Genomic DNA, 24,817 nt, shown 5'->3' with positions numbered 1-24,817 from the left:
TAGAGGCGGCATGCTTGGATGTAGAGGGCATAATAATTGTGAATTGGAGCAACTCAACATATATGGTTGGAAAATCATAGAGAATAGGAGGAGGGTAAGGGGTACTACAAGAGAGGGCTTGTCAGTCGTTGCTACCACCTTGGCCTTGATGGGGGGAGCAGGGCATGATGTGTTCAGCATGACCATGTGGATTACCTGGGGCTAAAATGTGGAGATGAGAATTTAAAGAAATGGATTTGGACAGACCCAAGTATTGGCTTACTGTTTCAATTGAGAGTCCTGACCCCAAGCAACTTTCACCATATTGTTCAACATTACAAATCAATCCGACTATTGGTTCTAATCTCAAGCAGGCTGGAAAGATTCAGTCTGGTTGCCAAAGTAGCATTCACTTTCCTAGGTTCCTTAGTCTGCAGGAGATGCTTGCTTCACATCTTCCACCACAAGTCATCCACACCATTATCCAATATGTAATCCTGCCTTTCTTGGGTACTTTGGGTTGGGAGTGGGGAAGAGGTCGTCATTATTGTTGTCACTCTTATTGTATATGCACCAAACACTTGAGCAACAGAAATCTGAATTGGGTCCACAATATGCAACATCCTCCATGTACAGGTGTTCCACCCTGTCCCAATGTTCGGCGGACTCTGTTTGAATATTATTTGTGTGTGGTGTGATTACTGAATGATGGCATTATTGAGGAGCTAGTTTGTTTGTGATAGTGTACACATAGGTCGATTGGAATCATCTCCAATAGATATAGCAGCAGAAGCCGTGGTCATCCCAATGCTGATGAAGCAAGGGCTACTACACAAATGGATGAGGTACACTTGTTTCCACAAGCCAGGACCAGCGCCACTCTCCAGTGGATGTGGAACTGATCCCGACTGTGGAGCTCACAGCCTGAGGTGCCCTCTTGATGCAGTGAAGTTACAGGAAAGCAACAGTCACTCATTGTGTTGATGAGAGAGGGGATGTCTCACTATAATCTAGCCAGAGGTGGAAGTCCGAATATCATGTCACTATTTCCAGAATGTCTATGATGTGGAGGTACCAGTGTTGGACTAGGGTGGACAAAGTCATTCACTTCACCTGACTAAAGGACTGTCCTCTGAAAGCTTGTGATTTCAAATAAACCTGTTGGACTACAATCAATCTGGGTGGCAATGGCAACTTTCAGGGATCTATGCACATGGGCACTGAGATCTCTCTGCTCATCCACACTGTCAAGAATCTCACCATTAGCCCAATACTCTGGACTCCTGTTACTTCTTCCAAAGCGAAATTGTCCAGAATATCTGCAATTGAACACTACCTTCCTCTGAAGCCACTGAGGCTATCTACACACAAATCACATCTGAGGAATTGTACCAGTCACATCCAGACAGGGGATTTCACTTGATCCTCGGAATCTCTGCTCCAGAGCATTGTGCTAAGTGAGAGCCTGAGGAACAATACATTCAGCTTCCTACAGCACAGCAGCATTGTCCTCAGTGCTGCAGGAAAGACTTGCGTTTTCGATAGAACTGAATTAATGAAGCCATTTTTCACTGAGTGCAAATGTTTTAATGGTACTCGGGTCAGTATCCCTTGTTTATTCGCAGCTACAAGTGCAACTTAAAACTTGTAACTTTCTACATGCATCTTGCTGTTTAATAAAAGATAAGGTTACAGACTCATGGGACATTTAATGCTTCCTTGTTTGATCCTGATAAAGTTTGACACTCATATGGATGCTGTGGAAATGATAGCTATCTTTCAGATAGGGTTAAAAAATTGTATGGCGCTAAGATAGCTGGCCTCTGTACCTTCATTCTCATTGTTCCAGGTAAAATCACTGGTGATGTAAGTGAATATGTATTTATGTATGGGATATTCTATTTAAGTGACTGCCATTGCCACCTCGGTGCCCTCTGAAATTGCCACTTAAGTCGATCCTGTCTCCACAGTCTGGATAAATGGCCCAAGAAGGTTAATGATCTTCTACGCTGTGCAAGTCTCTGTTGCGTTCTGTCCCAGATCATAGAAGTTCTGAGACTCTTGAGACATTTATTACACAAAACTGGTTCCATTGCCTTGTTTACAGTTTTTGTGCTTTCCTCAAAGAGCTGCGCCGTGAGGCTGAAGAATCTTTTTGATTGGGAAACCCATGCATATCTTTTGAATACAAGTACTTGTGATGAGCATGTACCAAATATATAGAACCGAGGATGAGGCTAGGAGTAGGGAAAATCAGCTTGGGAGACAAAATGGCAAACAAGGAAATAGAACAACAGAAGACATTTAAAATGGTGAATAATGTAATTTTATCAGATATATTTTGTACACCTGCAGAAGCATATGGTGAAATCATCTTGCTGAAAATCAAGACCAAATTAGGCAACATTGGAAGACAATAGTTAAATAAGAGGCAAGAATGACATTAAAATCATGCACCAAGTGCTTAAAGATTAGAGAAGAGAATAACAAAATGAAATATGAGGAGGTCAGGAAAGAAAATAAATAAGCAAAGAAAACAGCAAAATTACATTATCTAGAGATGTTAATGTTTATCTAACAACCTGAAATTCTCAAGAAATAAAAATGAACAAATAATTTAGACAATAATTAAAGAAAAATCAAGATAAGACCATAAGGACACACAAACTGAACCCACAGATAAAATGGCAAAAATATGAAATTGTTACTTTACCTAAGTATTTACTTTAAACAGCCTTACATGATGGCATGATTTTTGAAAAACAAATCTTAGAACATAGAACATTGACCATTACAGCACAGTACAGGCCCTTCAGCCCTCAATTTTGCACTGACCGGTGGAACCAATTTAAAACTCATCTAACCTACACTATTCCATTACCATCCATATGCCTATCCAATGACCATTTAAATGCCCTGAAAGTTGGCGAGTCGACTACTATTGCAGGCAGGGCATTCCACAACCTCACCACTCTCTGAGTAATGAACCTACTTCCGACATTCATCCTTTGTCTATCACCCCTCAATTTAAAGCTGTGTCCCCTCGTGCTAGCCATCGCCATCCGAGGAAAAGGACTCTCACTGTCCACACGATCTAATCCTCTGATCACCTTGTATGCTTCTATTAAGTCAACTCTTAACCTTCTCCTCTCTAACAAAAACAGCCTCAAGTCCCCAAAACATTCCTCATAAGACCTTCCCTTCATACCAGGCATCATCCTAGTAAATCTGCTCTGGACCCTTTCCAATGCTTCCACATCCTTCCTATACTGCAGCGACCAGAAAAGTACATAATATTCTGCACCAGAGTTTTGTACAGCTGCAGCATGACCTCATGGCTCTGAAACTCAATCCCTCTCCTAATAAAAGCTGACAACCGGAAGCGACAGATTCAAACCACTACAAATGCCGGAGGAAAGATCACAGAAGCGCTTCACAGGAGGCTCCCAAGCACTGAGGATGTCACCTAGACAGGGGACGAAACGTCTGCAACACAAATTCCCAGCTCGGCGAACAGAACCACAATAGCTAACACATATATACTTTCTTAAGAACCCAAACAACCTAGGTGGCAACTTTCAGGGATCTATGCATGTGGACACCAAGGTCTCTCTGCTCATCCACACTACCAAGAATCTTACCATTAGCCCAGTACTCTGTATTCCTGTTACTTCTTCCAAAGTGAATCACTTCACACTTTTCCGCATTAAACTCCATTTGCCACCTCTCAGCTAGGCTCTGCAGCTTATCTATGTCCCTCTGTAACCTGCAACAGCCTTCCAGACTATCCAGATCTCCACCAACTTTGGTGTCATCTTCAAATCCTTCTACGCCCTCGCTCAGGTCATTGATAAAAATAACAAACAGCAATGGCCCCAAAACACATCCTTGCGGTACACCGTTAGTAACTGAACTATAGGACGAATATTTCCCATCAACCAACACCCTATGTCTTCTTACAAAGTTAAAAATCACACAACGCCAGGTTATAGTCCACCAGGTTTAATTGGAAGCACTAGCTTTCGGAGCACTGCTCCTTCATCAGGTGGTTGTGGAGGACACAATTGTAAGACACAGAACTTCTAGCAAATGTTTATAGTGTGATGTAACTGAAATTATACAATGAAAGATACCTTGATTGTTTGTTAAGTCTCTCATCTGTTAGAATGACCATGATAGTTTCACTTCTTTCATATGTAAATGGCATTTATTTTTAAAACTACATTCTCAGGTTAGCTGTAACAATTGGTGTCAGCCAGATAGTATGTTGAAAGTGTTAGCCCCCATGTTCTGTTGTCTGTGCCACAATGTTTAGACGAATTCTAATCTAAGAAGAGAGTTGACAGAGTTTTACATGAATTCATGCTGTTTTTGAGCAAAGTACAATGTAACTCTGCAAGTACAAATTCACCCCACAAACATATATAGAACATAGAACATAGAACATAGAACAATACAGCACAGAACAGGCCCTTCGGCCCACAATGTTGTGCCGAACTTCTAACCTAGATTAAGCACCCATCCATGTACCTATCCAAATGCCGCTTAAAGGTCGCCAATGATTCTGACTCTACCACTCCCACAGGCAGCGCATTCCATGCCCCCACCACTCTCTGGGTAAAGAACCCACCCCTGACATCTCCCCTATACCTTCCACCCTTCACCTTAAATTTATGTCCCCTTGTAACACTCTGTTGTACCCGGGGAAAAAGTTTCTGACTGTCTACTCTATCTATTCCTCTGATCATCTTATAAACCTCTATCAAGTCACCCCTCATCCTTCGCCGTTCCAACGAGAAAAGGCCGAGAACTCTCAACCTATCCTCGTACGACCTACTCTCCATTCCAGGCAACATCCTGGTAAATCTTCTCTGCACCCTCTCCAAAGCTTCCACATCTTTCCTAAAGTGAGGCGACCAGAACTGCACACAGTACTCCAACTGTGGCCTAACCAAAGTCCTGTACAGCTGCAACATCACTTCACGACTCTTGAATTCAATCCCTCTGCTAATGAACGATAATACTCCATAGGCCTTCTTACAAACTCTATCCACCTGAGTGGCAACCTTCAAAGATCTATGTGCATAGACCCCAAGATCCCGCTGTTCCTCCACCTGACTAAGAACCCTACCATTAACCCTGTATTCCGCATTCTTATTTGTTCTTCCAAAATGGACAACCTCACACTTGGCAGGGTTGAAGTCCATCTGCCACTCCTCAGCCCAGCTCTGCATCATATCTAAGTCCCTCTGCAGCTGACAACAGCCCTCCTCACTGTCCACAACTCCACCTATCTTCGTATCATCTGCAAATTTACTGACCCACCCTTCGACTCCCTCATCTAAGTCATTAATAAAAATTACAAACAGCAGAGGACCCATAACTGATCCCTGCAGAACTCCACTTGTAACTGGGCTCCAGGCTGAATATTTACCATCTACCACCACTCTCTGCCTTCGACCGGTTAGCCAGTTTTCTATCCAATTGGCCAAATTTCCCTCTATCCCATGCCTCCTGACTTTCCGCATAAGCCTACCATGGGGAACCTTATCAAATGCCTTACTAAAATCCATGTACACTACATCCACTGCTCTACCCTCATCCACATGCTTGGTCACCTCCTCGAAGAATTCAATAAGACTTGTAAGGCAAGACCTACCCTTCACAAATCCGTGCTGGCTGTCCCTAATCAAGCAGTGTCTTTCCAGATACTCGTAAATCCTATCCCTCAGTACCCTTTCCATTACTTTGCCTACCACAGAAGTAAGACTAACTGGCCTGTAATTCCCGGGTTTATCCCTATTCCCTTTTTTGAACAGGGGCACAACATTCGCTACTCTCCAGTCCCCTGGTACCACCCCCGTTGCCAGTGAAGACGAGAAGATCATTGCAAACGGTACTGCAATTTCCTCTCTTGCTTCCCACATAATCCTAGGATATATCCCGTCAGGCCCGGGGGACTTGTCTATCCTCAAGTTGTTCAAAATGTCCAACACATCTTCCTTCCTAACAGGTATCTCTTCTAGCTTAACAGTCCGTTTCACACTCTCCTCTTCAACAATACGGTCCCTCTCGTTCGTAAATACTGAAGAGAAGTACTTGTTCAAGACCTCTCCTATCTCTTCCGACTCAATACACAGTCTCCCACTACTGTCCTTGATCGGACCTACCCTCGTTCTCGTCATTCTTAGGTTTCTCACATACGCATAAAATGCCTTGGGGTTATCCTTGATCCTATCCGCCAAGGATTTTTCATGCCCTCTCTTAGCTCTCCTAATCCCTTTCTTCAGGTCCCTTCTGGCTATCCTGTATCCCTCCACTGCTCTGTCTGAACCCTGTTTCCTCAACCTTATGTAAGCCTCCTTCTTCCTCTTTACTAGACATTCAACCTCCCTCGTCAACCAAGGCTCCCTGACACAACCATTTCTTTCCTGCCTGATAGGTACATACATATCAAGGACACGTCGTATCTGCTCTTTGAAAAAGTTCCACATTTCCAACACACCCTTCCCTGACAGCCTTTGCTCCCAACGTATGTTTCTCAAATCCTGTCTTACAGCATCGTAATTTCCCTTCCCCCAATTGTAAAATCTACCTTGTTGTGCGCACCTATCTCTCTCCATAACCAAGGTGAAAGTCACAGAATTGTGGTCACCATCACCAAAATGTTCACCCACTAACAAGCCCATCACTTGTCCCGGTTCATTACCGAGTACCAAATCCAATATGGCCTCCCCTCTGGTTGGACAATCTACATACTGCGTTAGAAAAGCTTCCTGGACACACTGCACAAACACCGCCCCATCCAATCTACTTGATCTAAAGAGCTTCCAATCAATATTTGGGAAGTTGAAGTCGCCCATGACTATGACCCTGTGGCTTCTGCACCTTTCCAAAATCTGTTTCCCAATCTGTTTCTCCACATCTCTGCTGCTATTGGGGGGCCTATAGTAAACACCCAACAAGGTGACTGCACCTTTCCTATTTCTGACTTCAGCCCATACTACCTCCAGAGGCAGATCCCCCTCAAACTGTGTGTGTGTTTGTGTGTGTGTGTGTGTGTGTGTGTGGGGGGGGTGGGAAATGTGTGGAGGGGAGTTGTGGGTGTCTGTGAGAGAGAATGTATGTGTGTCTGTGTGAGTGTAAAGGGGTCTAAGTCTGTGAGAGAGTGTCTGTGTTAGTGTGGGAATGTGAGTGTCTGTGTGTATAGACCATAGACCACAGTGTATAGACTGTGTGTGCGTGTGTATGTATGTGTAGTGCAATGGTGGTCACCTGTAGTGAGACATGAACCCAAGGTCCTGGTTGAGGCCCTCCCTATGGGTACCTGAGAATGTTACCCTGAGAATGTAACTTTTAAAAAGGTTTTGTGATTTACATATGAAAGAAGTGATACTATCATGGTCATTCTAACAGATGAGAGACTTAACAAACTATCAAGATGTTTTCAATGTATAATTTCAGTTACATCACACTGTAAACTTTTTCTGTAAATTCTGTGTCTTACAATTGTGTACTCCACAACTACCTGATGAAGGAACAGGGCTTCAAAAGCTAGTGCTTCCAAGTAAACCTGTTGGACTATAACCTGGTGTTGTGTGATTTTTAACTTTGTACATCCCAGTCCAACACCGGCATCTCCAAATCATGTCTTCTTACACCTAGCCAATTTCTGATCCAAACCGCTAAATCACCCTCAATCCCATGCCTCCGTGTTTTCTATAATAGCTTACCATGGGGAACCTTATCAAACGCTTTACTGAAATCCAGATACACCACATAACTGTTTTCCCCTCATCCACCTGTTTGGTCACATTCCCAAAAAACTCAATAAGGTTTGTGAAGCATGTCCTACCCTTCAGTAAACCATGTTGACTATCCCTAATCATATTATTCCTTTCTCGATGATTATAATCCTTACCAAAACCTTGCCCACAACAGAAGTAAGGCTCACTGGTCTATAATTACCAGGGTTGTCTCTACTCCCCTTCTAGAACAAGGGGATAACATTTTCAATCCTACAGTATTCTGCCTCTATTCCTGGAGACAATGGTGACAAAAAGATCAAAACCAAAGGCTCTGCAATCTCCTCCCTAGCTTCCCAGAAAATCCTAGGATAAGTCTCATGTGGCCCAGGGGACTTATCTATTTTCACAGTTGCCAGAATTGCTAACACCTCCTCCTTACTAACCTCAATCCTATCTAGTCTAATAGCCCATATCTCAGTATTCTCCTCGACAACATTGTCTTTTTTCTGTGTGAATACTGATGAAAAATGTTCATTTAGTGCTTCCCCTGTCTCCTCAGATTCCACACACAATTTCCCACTGCTGTCCTTGACTGGCCCTACTCTTATCCTAGTCATTCTTTTATTCCTGGCATTCCTATAGAAAACATAAGGGTTCCTACCTGCCAAAGAATTCTCATGTCCCCTCCTGGCTCTTATTCACACTCTCTTTAGGTCCTTCCTGGCTAACTTGTAACTCACAAGTGCCCTAACTGAGCCTTAATGTCTCATCTTTTCATAAACCTTCTTCTTCCTCTTGACAAGAGATTCAACTTCTTTATTAAACCACAGTTTCCTCACTCGACCACTTCCTCTCTGCTTGACAGGTACATACTTATCAAGGACATGCAGTAACTGTTCCTTGAACACGCTCCACATTTCAATTGTGCCCATCCCCTGCAGTTTCTTTCCCCATCCTTTGCATCGTAAATCTTGCCTAACCGCATTATAATTGCCATTTTCCCAGCCATAACTCTTGCCTTGTGATATAAACCTATCCCTTTCCATCACTAAAGTAAACATAACCAAATTGTGTTCACTATTACCAAAGTGCTCACCTATCTCCAAATCTAACACCTGGCCTGGTTCATTACCCAGTACCAAATCCAGCGTGGCCTCACCTCTTGATGGCCTGTCTACATACTGTGTCAGGAATCCCTCCTGAACACATTGGACAAAAATGGACCCATCTAAAGTACTCAAACAATAGTGTTTCCAGTCAATACTTGGAAAGTTAAAATCCCACATAATAACTATGCTGTTAACTTCGCTCCTATCTAGAATCATCTTTGCAATCCTTTCCTCTATATCTCTGGAATTATTCGGATGCCTATAGAAAATTCCCAACAGGGTGACCTCTCCTTTCCCATTTCTAATCTCAGCCCATACTACCTCAGTAGACGAGCTTTCAGACATCCTATATGTAACACTGTCCTTGACTAACAAATCAAAAAGATATACCAACATTGGAGGCAGGATAAAGCTCCTGGTCACAAGGATTACATCCATGTATACTATAAGAACTTACATGCATCCTATTATGACTGTTAAGGCCCTTGTCAAGTTTTTTGTAGGGCCAGGGATGGTGAAAAGTTGATTTTCAATTTGTAAACCTCAAAATGCAAATAGACTGATGCACATTGGTGCATGGCTGCTGATGCAGAGAGAGCATTTAATGAAGAGAAATTCTTGGTAAGAGGGGATTTTGCCTCACATTGAGTTTAGGTCCTTTCACTTGATGCTTTATCCACTATTGAGCATGGTAAGCTCTTGGCACACTGAGGTGTTGTCTGCTTTCTTCTTCAGGCAACAGCAGACCCCAAGATGGTTGCCATCAGTTTTTGCAACTCATGCTCAGTGGGCAGCGCCTGCCTCCTGGTCATGTTTGAGAATAATAATTGAAAACGAAGTTTGCTAATGACTTGAAATGAGTATTCTCATCCTGTCAAATGAGTGATGCAGTGACGCATGGTGTCAGAACTGGGAATTATCTTAGTGTTGAATTCTGACTCTGGATTGATAGTCAACCTCATGGTTTTGTTATCTACTCTTTATAAGTTTCTTAGAGCCCAATGATGAATGAACAATTAAACAGCTAATTTTGAGATGTGTTTTCTATAGATCAATCTTCAAATTAAACATCATTCCCTCTTTTGACTGTATGTCTTCATTTCTTTTTCAGACCATGTTAACAGCAATCTCGATGAGTGCAATCGCTACCAATGGTGTTGTACCAGGTATGTATACCTCTGTTTACAGTTGTGAACTGACATTGAGGAATTAATAGGAGGATCCACGATTGAACATCTAAAAGTAGGGAGATGTTTCAAAGTGTATGAATTATGTATGAGCATTATATGTAGAATCTCTTGCCCTACTTCCCCTTCGGCCGTTGATTTAAATCAAATTTGAATCACTGACAAATGCAAGCTACAGAATTCATTGTGATCATAGAGCATTACTTTGAGAATTAACTTTGTAACAGTGCAACATCATTTCATCCACTTCTTCATTAACCTCCAAGCATTAGACAATATGCAAGAAAATCAGGATGTGAGGTATCTCACTTATTACTCTTTCAGTAATATTTCTTGGAATGGTTGATGTTCCTTCAGCGTCCTCTGTTTCAACTCAATCTACAGGGAACAGCTCATGTCTGACCTTGGAAATTGTGACAACAGGTTTTATTTATTTATTCATGGCATGGCAGCATTGCTGGTTCAATACTCATCTATTGCCTGTTGCTTAAATGTCTTTGAGAAGAAGGTACTGAGTTGCTGTCTTGAATCGCTCCAGTCCCCATGGGATGTAAATGCATACACAATGCTGTTAAGAGGAGAGTTGCAGGATTTTGACCCAGCAGCAGTGAAAGAACAGCTATATAGTTCCAAATAAAGGTCCATCCAATGCCCAGGGTTACATCAGGGCCTAATATTCTGGGACTGAGGCTGTAGGGGGAGCATCTGTGCTTGGGTTGGAGGCAGCAGCTCTGTGCTCAGTTTGAGGATGTAGAAGCAGTGTTTGTGTTAGAGGCTGAGCACCAGATTCTGTGATTTCTGTCCCTGGGCCTGGTTTCATCTCCAACCATCACCCCTTTATTTTTAATAGCTTTACCACTGTCATGATTGGCAGCAATGTACACCATTGACAAGATGTATTGCATAGCTTAACAAGGCTCCTCCTCAACATGTTCCCAAACTGTGATCTCCACTACCTTGAAGGACAAAGGCTGCAGATGCAAGGAACACCACCATCTGCAAGTTTCCTTCCAAGCTGTCACCATTCTGAGAGGGGAAATATACCACTGTTCCGTCAGTGTCTTTGAGTCAAAATCCTGGATCTCCCTCCTTCACACCACTCGGCGTTCCTGCAACCCAAGGACCACAGTAATTCAAGAAGACAGCTCACCACTGCCATTTAAGGATGGTAGATTTCCTTCTACATCTGTGAACCAGATTGGGATTTTTGTGGACAATAGACATGGTCATCATTAGGCAGAAGCTCTTAATTCCAGATTTTGTTAAATTAAATTTAACCATGTACCTTGGTGGTATTTCAGTCAAGATTCCCAAAATATTAACCTGGTCCTCTGGATGACTAGTCAAGTGACATAACCACTGTTCTAAATTTCTCCTTAAAGAAAGGATCTATTTACATGGGATAGTTGTTTCCGTGCTGTTGCATCAAACACTTAATATCATTTTTTTTCATCTGATTTAACTGTTGAAGTATCATGCAGAAAGAGGTTAATTCAACTGAGGTATAATTTATTTGGAGATGGTATGGAGGAGATTTGCCAGAATAATATCAGGGATGCAGAATTTCAAATATGTGGCAAGAAAGAACTAGGAATCAGTCTACTTACCTCCTTAGAGGAGGGAGTGTTTAGTGGAGATTTATTACAGGTGTTCGGAATTATGAGATGTTTGGCTGGGGTAAATGAAAATTGTTCAATTTGAGAAGTGGGTCAGTAGCCAGAAGATACACAGTAAAGATGACTGGAATGCATTATCCTGAATTGGTAATCAAAACAAATTCAATAGTAACTTCCCATAGAGAATTGGGAGGTTCTGAAAGCCAAAGATTTGCTGGGCTATATCAAACGACACTGGGGAAATGAATTAATTAGATAGCTCTTTCAAAGGGGCTAGCATAGATACACAGGACCTATTGGCTTTCTCCGTGGTATGATCTTTTCCGACTCCCACTTATTTCAGGTTTCCTAAGAATTTCAAATGTGAATCCACCTTTGTTGTTGCATAGACCCCCAGTTTATGACTGTGGCACTGTTTGAAGTAACTGAGCAGGAGGTTTCTGGTATCACTGTGTAGACCAAGAAAACCTGGACAAAATAGTTGTTCTCAAACTCCTTTGGACAAGTTATTAGATTAGATTCCCTACAGCATGGAAACAGGCCCTTCGGCCCAACAACACCCTGACCCTCCAAAGAGTAACCCACCACCCTCTGACTAACACACCTAACCTATAGGCAATTTAGCATGGCCAATTCACCTGACCTACACATCTTTGGACTGTGGGATTAAACCAGAGCACCTGGACATGGGGAGAATGTGCAAACCCCACACAGACAGCTGCCCAAGGCTGGAATTGAACCTGGGACCCTGGTGTTGTGAGGCAGCAGTGCTAACCACTGAGCCACTGTGCCACCCTGTGAAAGGAGGTGACACAGAGAAAAGGTTCAAACAGAGAATATTTCCTAATGTTTCAAATTGTAAATTACAATTCTCTCATCTCAATTCAAACAATGGGCTGAGGAGGGGCAGATGGGCCTTAATTTGGATAAGTGTGAGGTGTTGCATTTTGGTGAAGCGAACAAGCGCAGGACTTATACATTAACAGTTGGGCCCTGGGCAATGTTGTTGAACTGAGAGACCTAGCAGTTCAGGTACACAGTTCTTAAAGAGTTGCATTACAGGTCAACAGGGTGTTTAGAAAGGCATTTAGCACACTTGCCTTCATTGTTCAGACAATTGAGTATAGGATTTGGGACATCATGTTGAGGTTGTACAGGATGTTGGTAAAGCCACTTTGGAGTACTGTCTACAGTTCTTGTCACCCTGCTATAAGAAGGCTATTATGTGTGAGGTGATAGCCCAATAGTATTATCACTGGATTGTTAATCGAGGGATCCAAGTAATGCTCTTGGGACCTGGGTTCAAATCCTGCCATGACAGATGGTGGAATTTGAATTCAATAAAAATCTGGAATTAAGATTTGTCAATTGTTGTAAAAGTCCATCTAATTCACTAAATTCCTTTAAGGAAGTCAATTGTCCTCCTTACCTGGTCTGCCCTACTTGTGATTCCAGGTCCACAGCAATATGGCTGACTCTGAACTGCTCTCTGGCAATGACTGTTGGCCTAGCCACTATTGCCCTCATTGTGTGAATGAATTTTTAAAAACTCTTACATTGAGCGGGTTCAGAAAGGATTTTGCCAGGACTAGTAGGTTTGAGTTATAAGGATAGGCTGGGACTTGTTTCACTGGAGCAAAGGAGATTGTGGGGTGACCTTATAAAGGTTTATTAAATCATTAGAAGCATAGTAAGGTGAATAGCAAAGGACATTTTTCCTAGAAAATGTTTAAATCTTGAAGTGCACCTTTTTTCACACAGAGAGTGATTTGGATGTGGAATGAACTGCCAGAGGAAGTGACATTTGGACAGGTACATGAACAGGGAACGGTTAGAGAGATTAGCGCAGACAAATGGGATTAGTTTCATTTGGGAAGCTTAGTCAGCATGAATGAGTTGAACAAAAGTATCTGATTCCATGTTGTATGACTGTACAATTCTATTACAATTAGTACTTTGCAAACCAACAATAGACACTGTGTTTATGGTCCCAGGTAAAAAGAAGTCACTATGTTCCATTGACCTTTTTGTTATCTTTGCCGATACATATCCTTAGGTTCTTGACTTCTTTTGTTAATGAGATGTTCATTCTGAAATCTTTTTAAAAGTATTCAGTCACATAGCACAAACAGCCTTTGATAAAAAAAATAACTATTTACCTACCACTCTCTAGTTAGAAGTCTAGACTACAACTCGTTTCAAATACATTCATATTTCTTGTGACTAGTTGGGCCAAATGAGCTATTTCTGTGTAATATAATCAATGCAATCCAGTGTAAAGTCTGGATTATGGTTTCAGTTGTTTCCAAACCTTAAGGCTGGAAACAATGCTGCCTGGTTCAAAGTTTAAGTCATATAAATTGGAAATGTTGTGCTTTGGACACAGAAGAGATGAATATATGTAACCTGAAAGTGTTGCACATGGATACAAATTACCGGAGCTCCTGCACTTTGAAGTACAGGCTCCTTTAGGTCTGTTACCAAAGTAATCTGATTTTCTGCATTAGTGCTGCTTCAGAAAGCAACTCAAAGCAAATGTCACTTGCTTTTGATTTCAAGCCAGATGTGTTCGGGCCTTATTCTATGAGCATCTATCATTGTAATTGTAATTGTCTAGAGAGCTTTAGAGATGTCATAGAGATTTGAGAATGGATTATGAAATTGATGATTGCTGTTGTTGAAATCTAATTCAGATGTAAATATAGGATTTTGAATCAGTCTGAATTCTGAGAAATCTCTGTAGCATTCTGCATGTGCTATGATCCAAATGGCTATCATGATTTAATTTGGTGTTGCATTTCTGATGTTATATATTCATTGCTGTACTTTCCAAATTGGTCCTCTTGTTGGTGCAGCCTGGAATTACAATCTAGTATTAGCCAACTGTGAAAAGTGAATAGGAAGGCAACAAAAGATTGTGAACAAATTATCAAAGGGCTCACTTTAATATGTAAAGTAGTTTTATTAAGCAGTTTCTTTTAACTGTCTGTCATGTTATTGAGCAACGCTGAGAAATTAAAAATTGTTCTCTTGTGGCATATTTGGGGAAATATTTCCCTCCACTCCCCTCCTACCACCACCTCCATCTGTCAAGTGCAAGGAAGATTGTAATATATACCGAAGCAAAAATGATGCTGCACAAGTCAAATATAACTGGTCCTCACCTGACTGTGCCCAGTAAGCTACAGGTAGCAATCACGTTCCCCACTGTAGCTCACTGTGGAACCTTAGGAATTCTGGCTGGACTGATATTGGGTCAATCCACAGGTTGGTCCTGGGAAATTGTGATGAAGAGGGAGTTGTTACCAGAGTTGAATGGGAGGATACCTGATCCTTGAGAATTCAGAGTAAAATAATTTACCTGCCTTAATGCATAGGCTTCAGCTGTCCCTGAATAACTGGACAAAGCATGTGTGCTGAAATATTTGTCCAGTTGGTGACCAGTTTTGCAACAGTGTCCAAAAACTGGAATTACAGCTCAACAGCGTATACCCTGGATGTGCAACACTCAAAGAACAACCTACAAGATTAAAAGTCAGGCAAATCAGCAACAGGAAAGAGGAGCTACATGGTTTAGATGATGAGCCAAAATTTGTATCCCCAATTTTAATTTTTATCTGAAAACAAGATGAGTACAACAAAATGTAAGTGTCCTTTCCCTTGGCTCAACATTTACTAACCCTGGTCAAGAAAACTGGGGAAGAGAAGAGTTCTATTTTCATACTATAACTTCACTGTCATGGTGTGAATTCAATTTTAGCAGTCATGCAAATGTGCTTTCGATTCTGTTCTCTCATGCATTTCTTTCTGATGTCCAGCTACCAGGCAGGTAGTCTTTTTGAACAAACATCTGATTATCTAAATATCTTGCCTTCCTTATTTTAGACAATCCTCAAAACCTACTCAGCTTTCGGTCACCTGACCTTATATTCTCTTACGTGACTTGCTGCCATATTTTCTTCGTAATGCTTCTGTGAAGCACCATGTGACATTTAATTACATTTATATTGCATCCTTAATATATGTTTTGGCTGTTATTTCTTGGTGAGCTGAGGACACATACTTTCAAATGTGCAAGAAAATCCTCTCTAACTGTACAGCTTTTACTCTTAGAGAAGTTGTTGGCATTGAAAAATATAAAGGACATATTTTTGTATCATCAGTCATTTTCTTATACTTAGACCATAAGTCAAACCTCTTACTGACTATAGAGTTCAAAGTAAAGAGTATATTTGCATAGGATCTTTCTTGAACTCAAAACATCCTCCGTGTACAACCAAGCAGTTTTAAAATCTAGCTGCTGCTGTAATAAGGAAACATGGCAGCCAATGTCTCGCAAGAGGAGTCCATGATCCAAAGCGTGGTAATGATCACATCATATTTTGATGGTTCTATTGAGGGATAGGAATATTGGAGCAGGAGTAAGCAATTTAGCTCCTTGAGCTTGTTCCGCCATTCAGTGAGGTCATAGCTGATCTGTGGCCTAACTCATTATGCCTGTCTTTGGCCCACATAGTCTGTTCTGACATTACACAATAGTTCCATTCCTGTGCAATCCCATGTTATAAGAAAGTCATGTAATAGCAGCACCATTTAAACCAATGGGACCCGAATCTTATTAAAACCAGTACAGGTAAGGAAAGCTCACATTCTACAAATAATGGTCGAACATTTTCGATTGCATTATAGCCAACTCGTGTTGAAAAAACACATGTCATAACAGTACCAACTGTATCCCTTAGTACCTTTGTTTAACAAAAATTATCCATCCCAGATTTAAAATTTAAAACAACTGACCCTGCATCAACTTCCATTTGTGGAAGACAGTTCCAAATCTCTACTACCTATTGTGTATAGAAGTGAGTTCTCATATTGCTCCAGAACGTTTGGGCCCTAATTTTTAGATTATTCATGTGGGTACTGAGGGAAATCCCCGCTCTTCATTGAAATCATGGAACCTATTCATGTTCACCTAAGAGGGAAGATAACACCTCAGTTTAACATCTCACCAAGGAGACTGTGGCTCCATCAGTGCAGTACTCCCCAAGTTCTGCACTATAGCATTGACCAAACTCATACTTACAGTTATACTTGCAATCTTCTGACTCAGAGATTACCAACTAGACCATACTGGCACCTTTTGTGTCTTGGATCAGGTAAGACCATCATCTTAGATTATTGCTATCTATTATTATGACGCTGGGAATTTGTTTCCATCAATTGGGGATACTACACCGCAAGGGCACAGCCTTAGAATTAGAGGGGTCAATTTAAAATGGAAATGAGGAGACAGTTCTTCAGCCAGAGAGTGGTGGGCCTGTGGAATTCATTGCTACAGAGCACATTGGAGGCTCTTCAAGGCAGAGATTGATAAATTCTTAATCTCTCAAGGATTAAGGGATACAGGGAGAGTGCGGAGTGGTTGCATTGAAATGCCCATCAGCCATGATTGAATGGTGGAGTGAACTTGATGGGCTGAATGGCCTTACTTCCACTCCTGTGTTTTATGGTCTTATGGTCTTATGAAAGTTTAGACACAGCGCCAGAAGTGAAGTGAAATAACAGATCTGAAAATAAAACAAAAAACCGCAGATATTGAAGATATGGAAGAAAAATAGAATTTGCTGGAGAAACCCAGCAGGTCTAGTAGCTTCTGTGGAGAGAAAATAGAATTAACATTTCAAGTCCAGTGACCCTTCTTCAGGACTGATTATAGCAAGAGAAAGGAAGTGAGCCTATAGTTAGGGATGGAATGCAGAGAGAGAGTTGAGCAGACAAAGCGATGGGTAATAGTAAGCCAAAGAAAGAGAAATGTTTATAATGGGGACAATGAGTAGGTGAAAATGGGTTGACTGTGCTGAAAGCAGCACATGTCATGATATGGCCTGAGGTGTAGGGGTGGGTAAAGGACATGGAAGCAATGAACTCAATATTGAATCCTGAAGGCTGCAGGTGGAAAGTGAGATGTTGCTATTTGAGCTTGTGCTGTGCCTCACTGGAGCACTGCAGCAGGCCTGAGACAGAAGTGTTGGTGTGGGAACACAGTGGTATGTTGAAGAGGCAGAAAACTGGAAGCTTGGGGTCATTTTTACAACCAGAACATCACTGTTCTGCAAAGCAAGCATCCAGTCTGCATTTTGCATGTTCTGGGAGGGTGATGGTAGGATTTGGTGTGTGGGGGCTTTGTGGTAGGGATGTCAGCTTTTGGGGAGAGGACAGGTTTTGGGAGGCTATTGATGGGATTGGTATGAGTGTGGGCTTTTGGGAGAGGTTGGGTTTGGGGGAAAGGATAGGGGGAGGGGGAGATTTAGGGGAGAGGAGACGAGATGATGTGGAAATAGTTATTTGTTTTCTCTTGGGCTTTTCCTGATAGACGATCATAGACAGAGTTCCGTGAAATAGCCTGCAGCCCAGTATTTATTTATTTTCATAAGGATGTCACTCGACTTTACAACATACTTTCCAGCTCATCATCTTCACATTTCCATCCTTCTCACCATCCAAAATTCTTCTTACCACTTTTATCAAGTTTGGTCAGTAAGCCCCATCTTTTTAAAAATCTTAGTGACAAATATTCCCAGGATCAGTAACTATAGATACATCCTGCTGTCAATAATTCAACAATGATTCATTAGATTTTTACCCAGCTTAAATATTTTACATGCTGCTGCTGTGTGTTATTTGCTCTGATATATTTTATTTATGCTTGACATAATTTAATCATAAGTTCATGTAATGAATGTCCTAATAAATTCAGAATGATTGTTCCTTACTCTGCTAATCTATTATACTTAAATGTTTTGCATCAATCAAGCTACAACTTTACAGCCTGCATCATAGAGCTGAAATGGAAAGAAATGAAGAAAGACTTGCATTTATGTAGTGCCTTTCATGACTTCAAGACATTCCAATGTGATTTACAAATAATAAAGCAATTTTCAAGAACAGTACTTGTTCTAATGTGGGGAAACAAACAATCAGTTTATGCTTAACAAGGTTCCACAAATAGTGATGTGATAACGAACAGATATTTTGTTCTTTAGGTATGTTGATTGTGGGATAAATTTTGCTCAGGATACCATCTCTACTTTCCTTCAAAAGTCAGTGCAGTATTCCTTCACTGCTGCAAAGGAGGTTTAATCTAATTTCTTATTGGCTTGTCTCTGGAGTAGGATTTGAATGTACAGTCTTTGGACATAGCGGCAAGAATGCTATCACTGATCCACGTTAAAAATCACACAACACCAGGTTATAGCCCAATAGATTTATTTGGAAGCGTTAGCTACCTGATGAAGGAGCAGTGCTCTGAAAGCTAGTGCCTCCAAATAAGCCTGTTGGACTATAACCTGTTGTTGTGTGATTTTTAACTTTGTCCATCCCAGTCCAACACCAGTACCTCCACATCATGATCCACAGCAGTGCCCATCTGATCATTGCTTGAGTCAGGAGACAGACTCTTAAATTTCAAGAGAGCTGGTATGAAAATCAACTGCAATATATTTTTATCTGTGTCGTTCCAACCCAGTTCTCAGTATAACACAATTTATTACTATTAATGTCAGAGATTTCAATACTATAGAGAAACCTCTTAAGTAGTACCCTCCCACAGACCTTTAAGATGCCTAAGTAGACAAAATAGAATCAGCTTCCCTTATTCACCAGTTTGGTGACCTCTTCAAAACTTCAAGTGGATTTTTAAGAAGTAGCCTCCTTTATATGAAACCATGTTGGATGTCCCAAGAATTATCTGTAATCAAAACACAGGTTACATCTGTAATGATTCCCTCTGGTATCTTTCCTGTAAAGGAACTAATGGCCTATAGTTACCAGAGTCTATCTTGTCACTTTTTTTTTAAAGGTAGCAACTATAATACTTCCTTTCAGTCTATGGAGTTCAGTGCACCATTATAAATGTAGACCAGGGCTCACACAGCATGTGTCCCATAGCTGTGATTTCCATATAGCACACTGTAGAACTTGCCAAACAGAGTCAGGTTAAGAGGAGGTTTACCAGAATGAAGAGATTAAAAAATAGTTTTATTTGTATTCATTCATGGGATGTTGGTGTCTCTGGGTGGCCACCATTTATCGTCCATCCCTATTTACCCTTGAGAAGGTGGTGATGAGATGCCTTCTTAAAGCAATGCAGTCTATTTGGTGTAGGCTTAGTCACAATGTTTTGGGGGAGGGAATTCTAGGGTTTTGACTCAGCAATAATGAATGAATGGTGATGTATTTCCAAGTCAAGGTGAGTGTGGTTTGGAGGGGAACTTACAGGTAGTGGTGTTCTCATGTGTCTGCTGCCACTGTCCTTCTAGATGGTAGTGATCATGGATGTGGAAGATGCTGTTTTAGGAGCCATGGTGACTTCTGTAATGCATCTTGAACAAGGTACATTCTGTTGACACTGGTGGAGTAAGTGAGTATTTGTGGACATGGTATCAATCAAGTGGATTGCTTTGTCCTGGATGAGGTCAAGCTTTGTAGTATTGTTGGAGTTGCACCCATCCAAGCAAGGAAGGAAAATCCTGTCACCCTCCCAAATTGTGCCTTGTAGCTGGTGGACAGGCTTTGGAGATCTGCGGGGAGCAGTGGGTTACTCACTACAGGATTCCTAGCATCTGATCTCCTGTGATAGCCACAGTATTTATAAGACTACTCCAGTTCAGTCTGTAGTAAATGATTATCTCCAATTTGTTGTAATTTGTTGATTCAGTGATGGCATTAGCACCAAATGTCAAGGAGTAATGCTTAAAATCTCTCTTGCTGGAGATAGTCATTGTCTGGTACTTGTGTGGCACAACTTACCGCAGTCAACCCAAGCCTGGATATTGTCCACACCATGCTACATTTGGACACAAGCTGCCCCAGTATCTGATGAGTCACAATGGTGCTGAATACTGAGCAACCAATAGCAAACATTCCCACTTCTGACTTTGAGTGACAGTATTTCATTGATAAAGCAGCTGAAGATGGTTGAGTCTAGGACATTACTTTGAGGAACTCCCGCAGTGATGTCCTAGAGCAGGGATGACCATCCTACCAAAAACACAACTGTCATCCATTATTCTAGGTTATGACTGTTGTAGATGGCAGGGTGGCACAGTGGTCAGCATTGCTGCCTCACAACACCAGGGACCCGGGTTTGATTCCACCCTTGGACGACTGTATGGAGCTTGCACATTCTCCCTATGTCTGTGTGGATTTCGGTATGGCGCTATAGTGTCCTCCCACAATGCAAATATGTGTAGGTTAGGTGCATTGGGGATGCTAAATTACCCATAGTGTTCATGGATCTGCAGACTAGGTGGAATACCATGGGAAATGCAAGGATAGGGTAAGAGGTTGGTTATAGGTTGGAGGGTTGGTGTGGACTGAACGACCTGCTTCCACACTATAGGGATTCTATGACTTCAGCCAGAGATGAATAATCCCCTGATTCCCATTTACTCTAGTTTTGCTATGTTGGACAGGCTGCATTGGTTTCTACTGGAGACTCAAGAGTGTGGGGTGATTTAATTGAAGGTTGAAGGACCCTGAATGGTCTTGACATAGTGGCCGTGGAAAGGACGATTCTCTTGTGGGTGAGTCCAGAAATAGAGAGCACTGTTTTAAAATTAGGCATCACCATTACAAGACAGAGGTGAGAAAAATGTATTTTCACTGAAGATTGTGTGACTTTGGAACTCTGTCTCAGAAGCTGATGCAAGTGACATTTTTTTTAAGGCACTGGTAAATAGATTCTTGTTCAGCAAGAGATTTAAACGTTACAGGGATGGATGGGAATGTGGAATTCGAAACACAAACAGGTCATCCATGATATTATTGAATGGCTGGCTCCAGGTGCCAAATGGTCTACTTCTTTTGCTATTTTTATCTTTGTAAGATTTCCCATTTCCTGCATTCCCCAAACCAGCTTGATGCTGCTTCGCGCTGCGTCTTTACACTATATATGTTCGAGCTGTCATTGTAATTCATTTCCTGTCCTTTTACAAACAATGCCACAGTACAGCTCTCTGCTTTCATCCATCTTTGTGATAAACTGCAATCCCTAGTGTTTAATACATCTTATTTGCTTCCTAATTATCATTCAAATAATCTAAAAATGATACATTTCTGTAATATATATGGCTCCAATTTCAGTTCCATTGGTTCAGGCCAGCTACAATATATAAATCTTCTTAAAAATACAATTAAAATGCAATTTTAGAACTCATTACTTGCTCTAGCATGTATTAAGAAAAGGGCTGATTGAATAATCCTGTTTCAAGGCACCCTCAATATAGGAAGGGAAGTCAGAAACTATTAGTATTCAGCGAGTAGTTCTGCAGCTACAAACATTATTGCGTGATGTTCAAATGTGCAATAACATCAATCAAATCAGATCTATTTAGATTTTTACCTCACTGTAACTTGGATCTGTGGCTATCTGTTGGGAGTTGCTTCCAGTCTTCTGCCATGAGTTTATCCAAAATGAAATGGAAAGCCAGGTCTCTTCAGCCAATAGCAAAGGGTAGGCACAGATCAGCCCATGAATATCTCCAGAGATGCTATTGTTAACTCCATTCCCTAACTACCAGCTCCATCTCTCCACTCACAACTGCCTAAGAACATAAACAGGGTGTTTGCAATTTTGGTGTCATGCTGGACCCCAAGGTGAACATCCAGCCCATCACAAAATCACAAAAAGGTATTTTTCTACCCTTGTAACATTGCTCTGCTTTAGCCCAACTTTATGTTGCTCATAGACTCATAGGGCTGTACAGCATGGAAACAGACTCTTTTGTCCAACTTGTCCATGCCAACCAGATATCCTAAATTAATCTGGTCCCATTTGCCATCATTTGGCCCATATCCCTCTAAATCCTTCCTATTCATAAACCCATTCAGATGCCTTTTAAATATTGTAATTGTCCCAGCCTCCACCAATTCCTCCATAAGCATATTCCATGCATGCACCACCCACTGTGTGAAAGATTGCCCCTTAGGTCCTTTTTCAATCTTTCTCCTCTCACCTTAAACCTATGCCCTTTAGCGCTGGATTCCCCCACCCCAGGGAAAAGATCTTTGCTATTCACCCTATTCAGCCTCTCCCTATGGCTCAAACCCTGGTAACAGTCTGTAATTTTTTTCTGAACCCTTTCAAGTTTCACAACATCTTTTGTACAGGAAGCAGTCCAGAACTGAATGCAATTTCCAAAAGTGGCCTAATCAATGTCCTGTAGAGCTACAACATGACCTCCCAATTCATATACTCATTGCTTTGACCAGTAAAGGAAAGCATACCAAATGACTTCTTCACTATCCTAGCTACCTGCGACTACGTTCAAGGATCTATGAACCTGCATTCCAAGGTCTCTTTGCTCAGCAACACTCCCCAGGACCTTACCATTAAGTGTATAAGTCCTACCCTGGTTTGCCTTTCCAAAATGCAGCACCTCACATTTATCTAAATTAAACTCATCTGCCACTCTTCAGCTCATTGGCCCATCTGATCAAAATCCCATTTTATTCTGAAGTAACCTTCTTCGTTATCCACTACACTACCAGTTTTGGTGTCATCTGCAAACTTACTAATAATACTTCCAATATTCACACCCAAATCATTTATATAAGTAACAAAAAGCATGGATCCAGCCTCATTCCTTGTGGCACACCACTGGTCACAAACATCCAATCTGCAAAGCAACCCTCTACCACCAACTCCTACCTTCAAGCCATTTTTTTCTAAAAAAGCTAGCTCTCCCTGTATTCCATGTGATCTGACCTTGCTACCCAGTCTACCATGTGGAACCTTGTCGAACATCTTCCTGAAGTCCATGTAGTCAACATCCACCACTCTGCCTTCATCAATCGTATTTGTTACTTCTTCATAAATATCATTGGAGGACTTATCTATTCATGTCACTTAGTGTAGAACTGGAGAGTTGTATCACAGGAGAGGGATCCATAAGTCCAATAAAGAAGTCTATTCACCTGGATTTCTATAGTTGCAGTGGAATGAACATTTAGCAGAGTATCTGTTTTGTGAGTTACCACACAAATGAAGAAGATGAATGTAGGAGACAATAGACAATAGATAATAGACAATAGGTGCAGGAGTAGGCCATTCTGCCCTTCGAGCCTGCACCATCATTCAATATGATCATGGCTGATCATCCTTAATCAGTATCCTGTTCCTGCCTTATCTCCATAACCCTTGATTCCACTATCCTTGAGAGCTCTATCCAACTCTTTCTTAAATGAATCCAGAGACTGGGCCTCCACTGCCCTCTGGGGCAGAGCACTCCACACACCCACCACTCTCTGGGTGAAGAGGTTTCTCCTCATCTTTGTCCTAAATGGTCTACCCCATATTTTTAAGCTGTGTCCTCTGGTTCGGCACTCACCCATCAGTGGAAACATGTTTCCTGCCTCCAGAGTGTCCAATCTTTTAATAAACTTAAATGTCTCAATCGGATCTCCTCTCAGTCTTTTAAACTCAAGGGTATACAAGCCCAGTCGCTCCAGTCTTTCAGCGTAAGATAGTCCCGCCATTCCAGGAATTGACCTCGTGAACCTACACTGCACTCCCTCAATAGCCAGAATGTCTTTCCTCAAATTTGGAGACCAGACCTGCACACAGTCTCCAGGTGTGGTTCTCACCAGGGCCCTGTACAGCTGCAGAAGAACCTCTTCACTTCTATACTCAATCCCTCTTATTATGAAGGCCAGCATGCTATTAGCCTTCTTCACTACCTGCTGTACCTGAAGGCAAGACACCATCTTTAAGTCCTGCCTGCTGCCACAAAAACCCTGGTCAGTTCCTCTCACTATGGAGTCCCCTATTACCACGGCTCTGTGCGATGTCCGACTCTTCCGCTCTGCCTCCACGCCAACTTTTGATTGACAGACCTGGCCGCCTCGCGGACTGGCAGTGTCATCTATCTCTACTGTTTCCAAAAGATTCAACTTGTTCCTGACAGGTATTTCCCCCGGGGTCTCTTGCACCTGTCTCCTCTCTGCCTTCCTCATTGTCTGCTCCCTTCTGCTCTTATCTGTATGGTCGGTGTAATAACCTCGCTGAAGGTCTTGTCCTGAAAGATCTTGTTCTCTCGGATGAGCCGAAGGTCCTCGAGTTCTTATATCAGTGCTGCAAAATGCTCTGTCAGTAGCTGAACGTGCACACACTTTCCACA

General features: G+C 41.7%; 1 protein-coding gene across 4 annotated transcripts in view; it reads left to right on the top strand.

Annotated features, from left to right (window-relative positions):
• LOC140463166 (solute carrier family 12 member 5-like) overlaps window positions 1-24,817 on the top strand; it is a 1,088,806-nt gene that overhangs the window by 900,393 nt on the left and 163,596 nt on the right. For all 4 annotated transcript variants that reach the window (XM_072556937.1, XM_072556936.1, XM_072556940.1 and 1 more), the window contains exon 5: window positions 9,948-10,002. In XM_072556937.1, coding sequence (XP_072413038.1) covers window positions 9,948-10,002 — 55 coding nt within the window. The remainder of the gene's footprint in view (window positions 1-9,947; window positions 10,003-24,817) is intronic.

This window comes from Chiloscyllium punctatum, chromosome 37 (assembly GCF_047496795.1).
Source record: "Chiloscyllium punctatum isolate Juve2018m chromosome 37, sChiPun1.3, whole genome shotgun sequence".
In the NCBI taxonomy this organism is placed as follows: Eukaryota; Metazoa; Chordata; class Chondrichthyes; order Orectolobiformes; family Hemiscylliidae; genus Chiloscyllium; species Chiloscyllium punctatum.
Note: the sequence above shows the minus strand (reverse complement) of the source record. Positions and strands in the feature narration are given on the sequence as shown.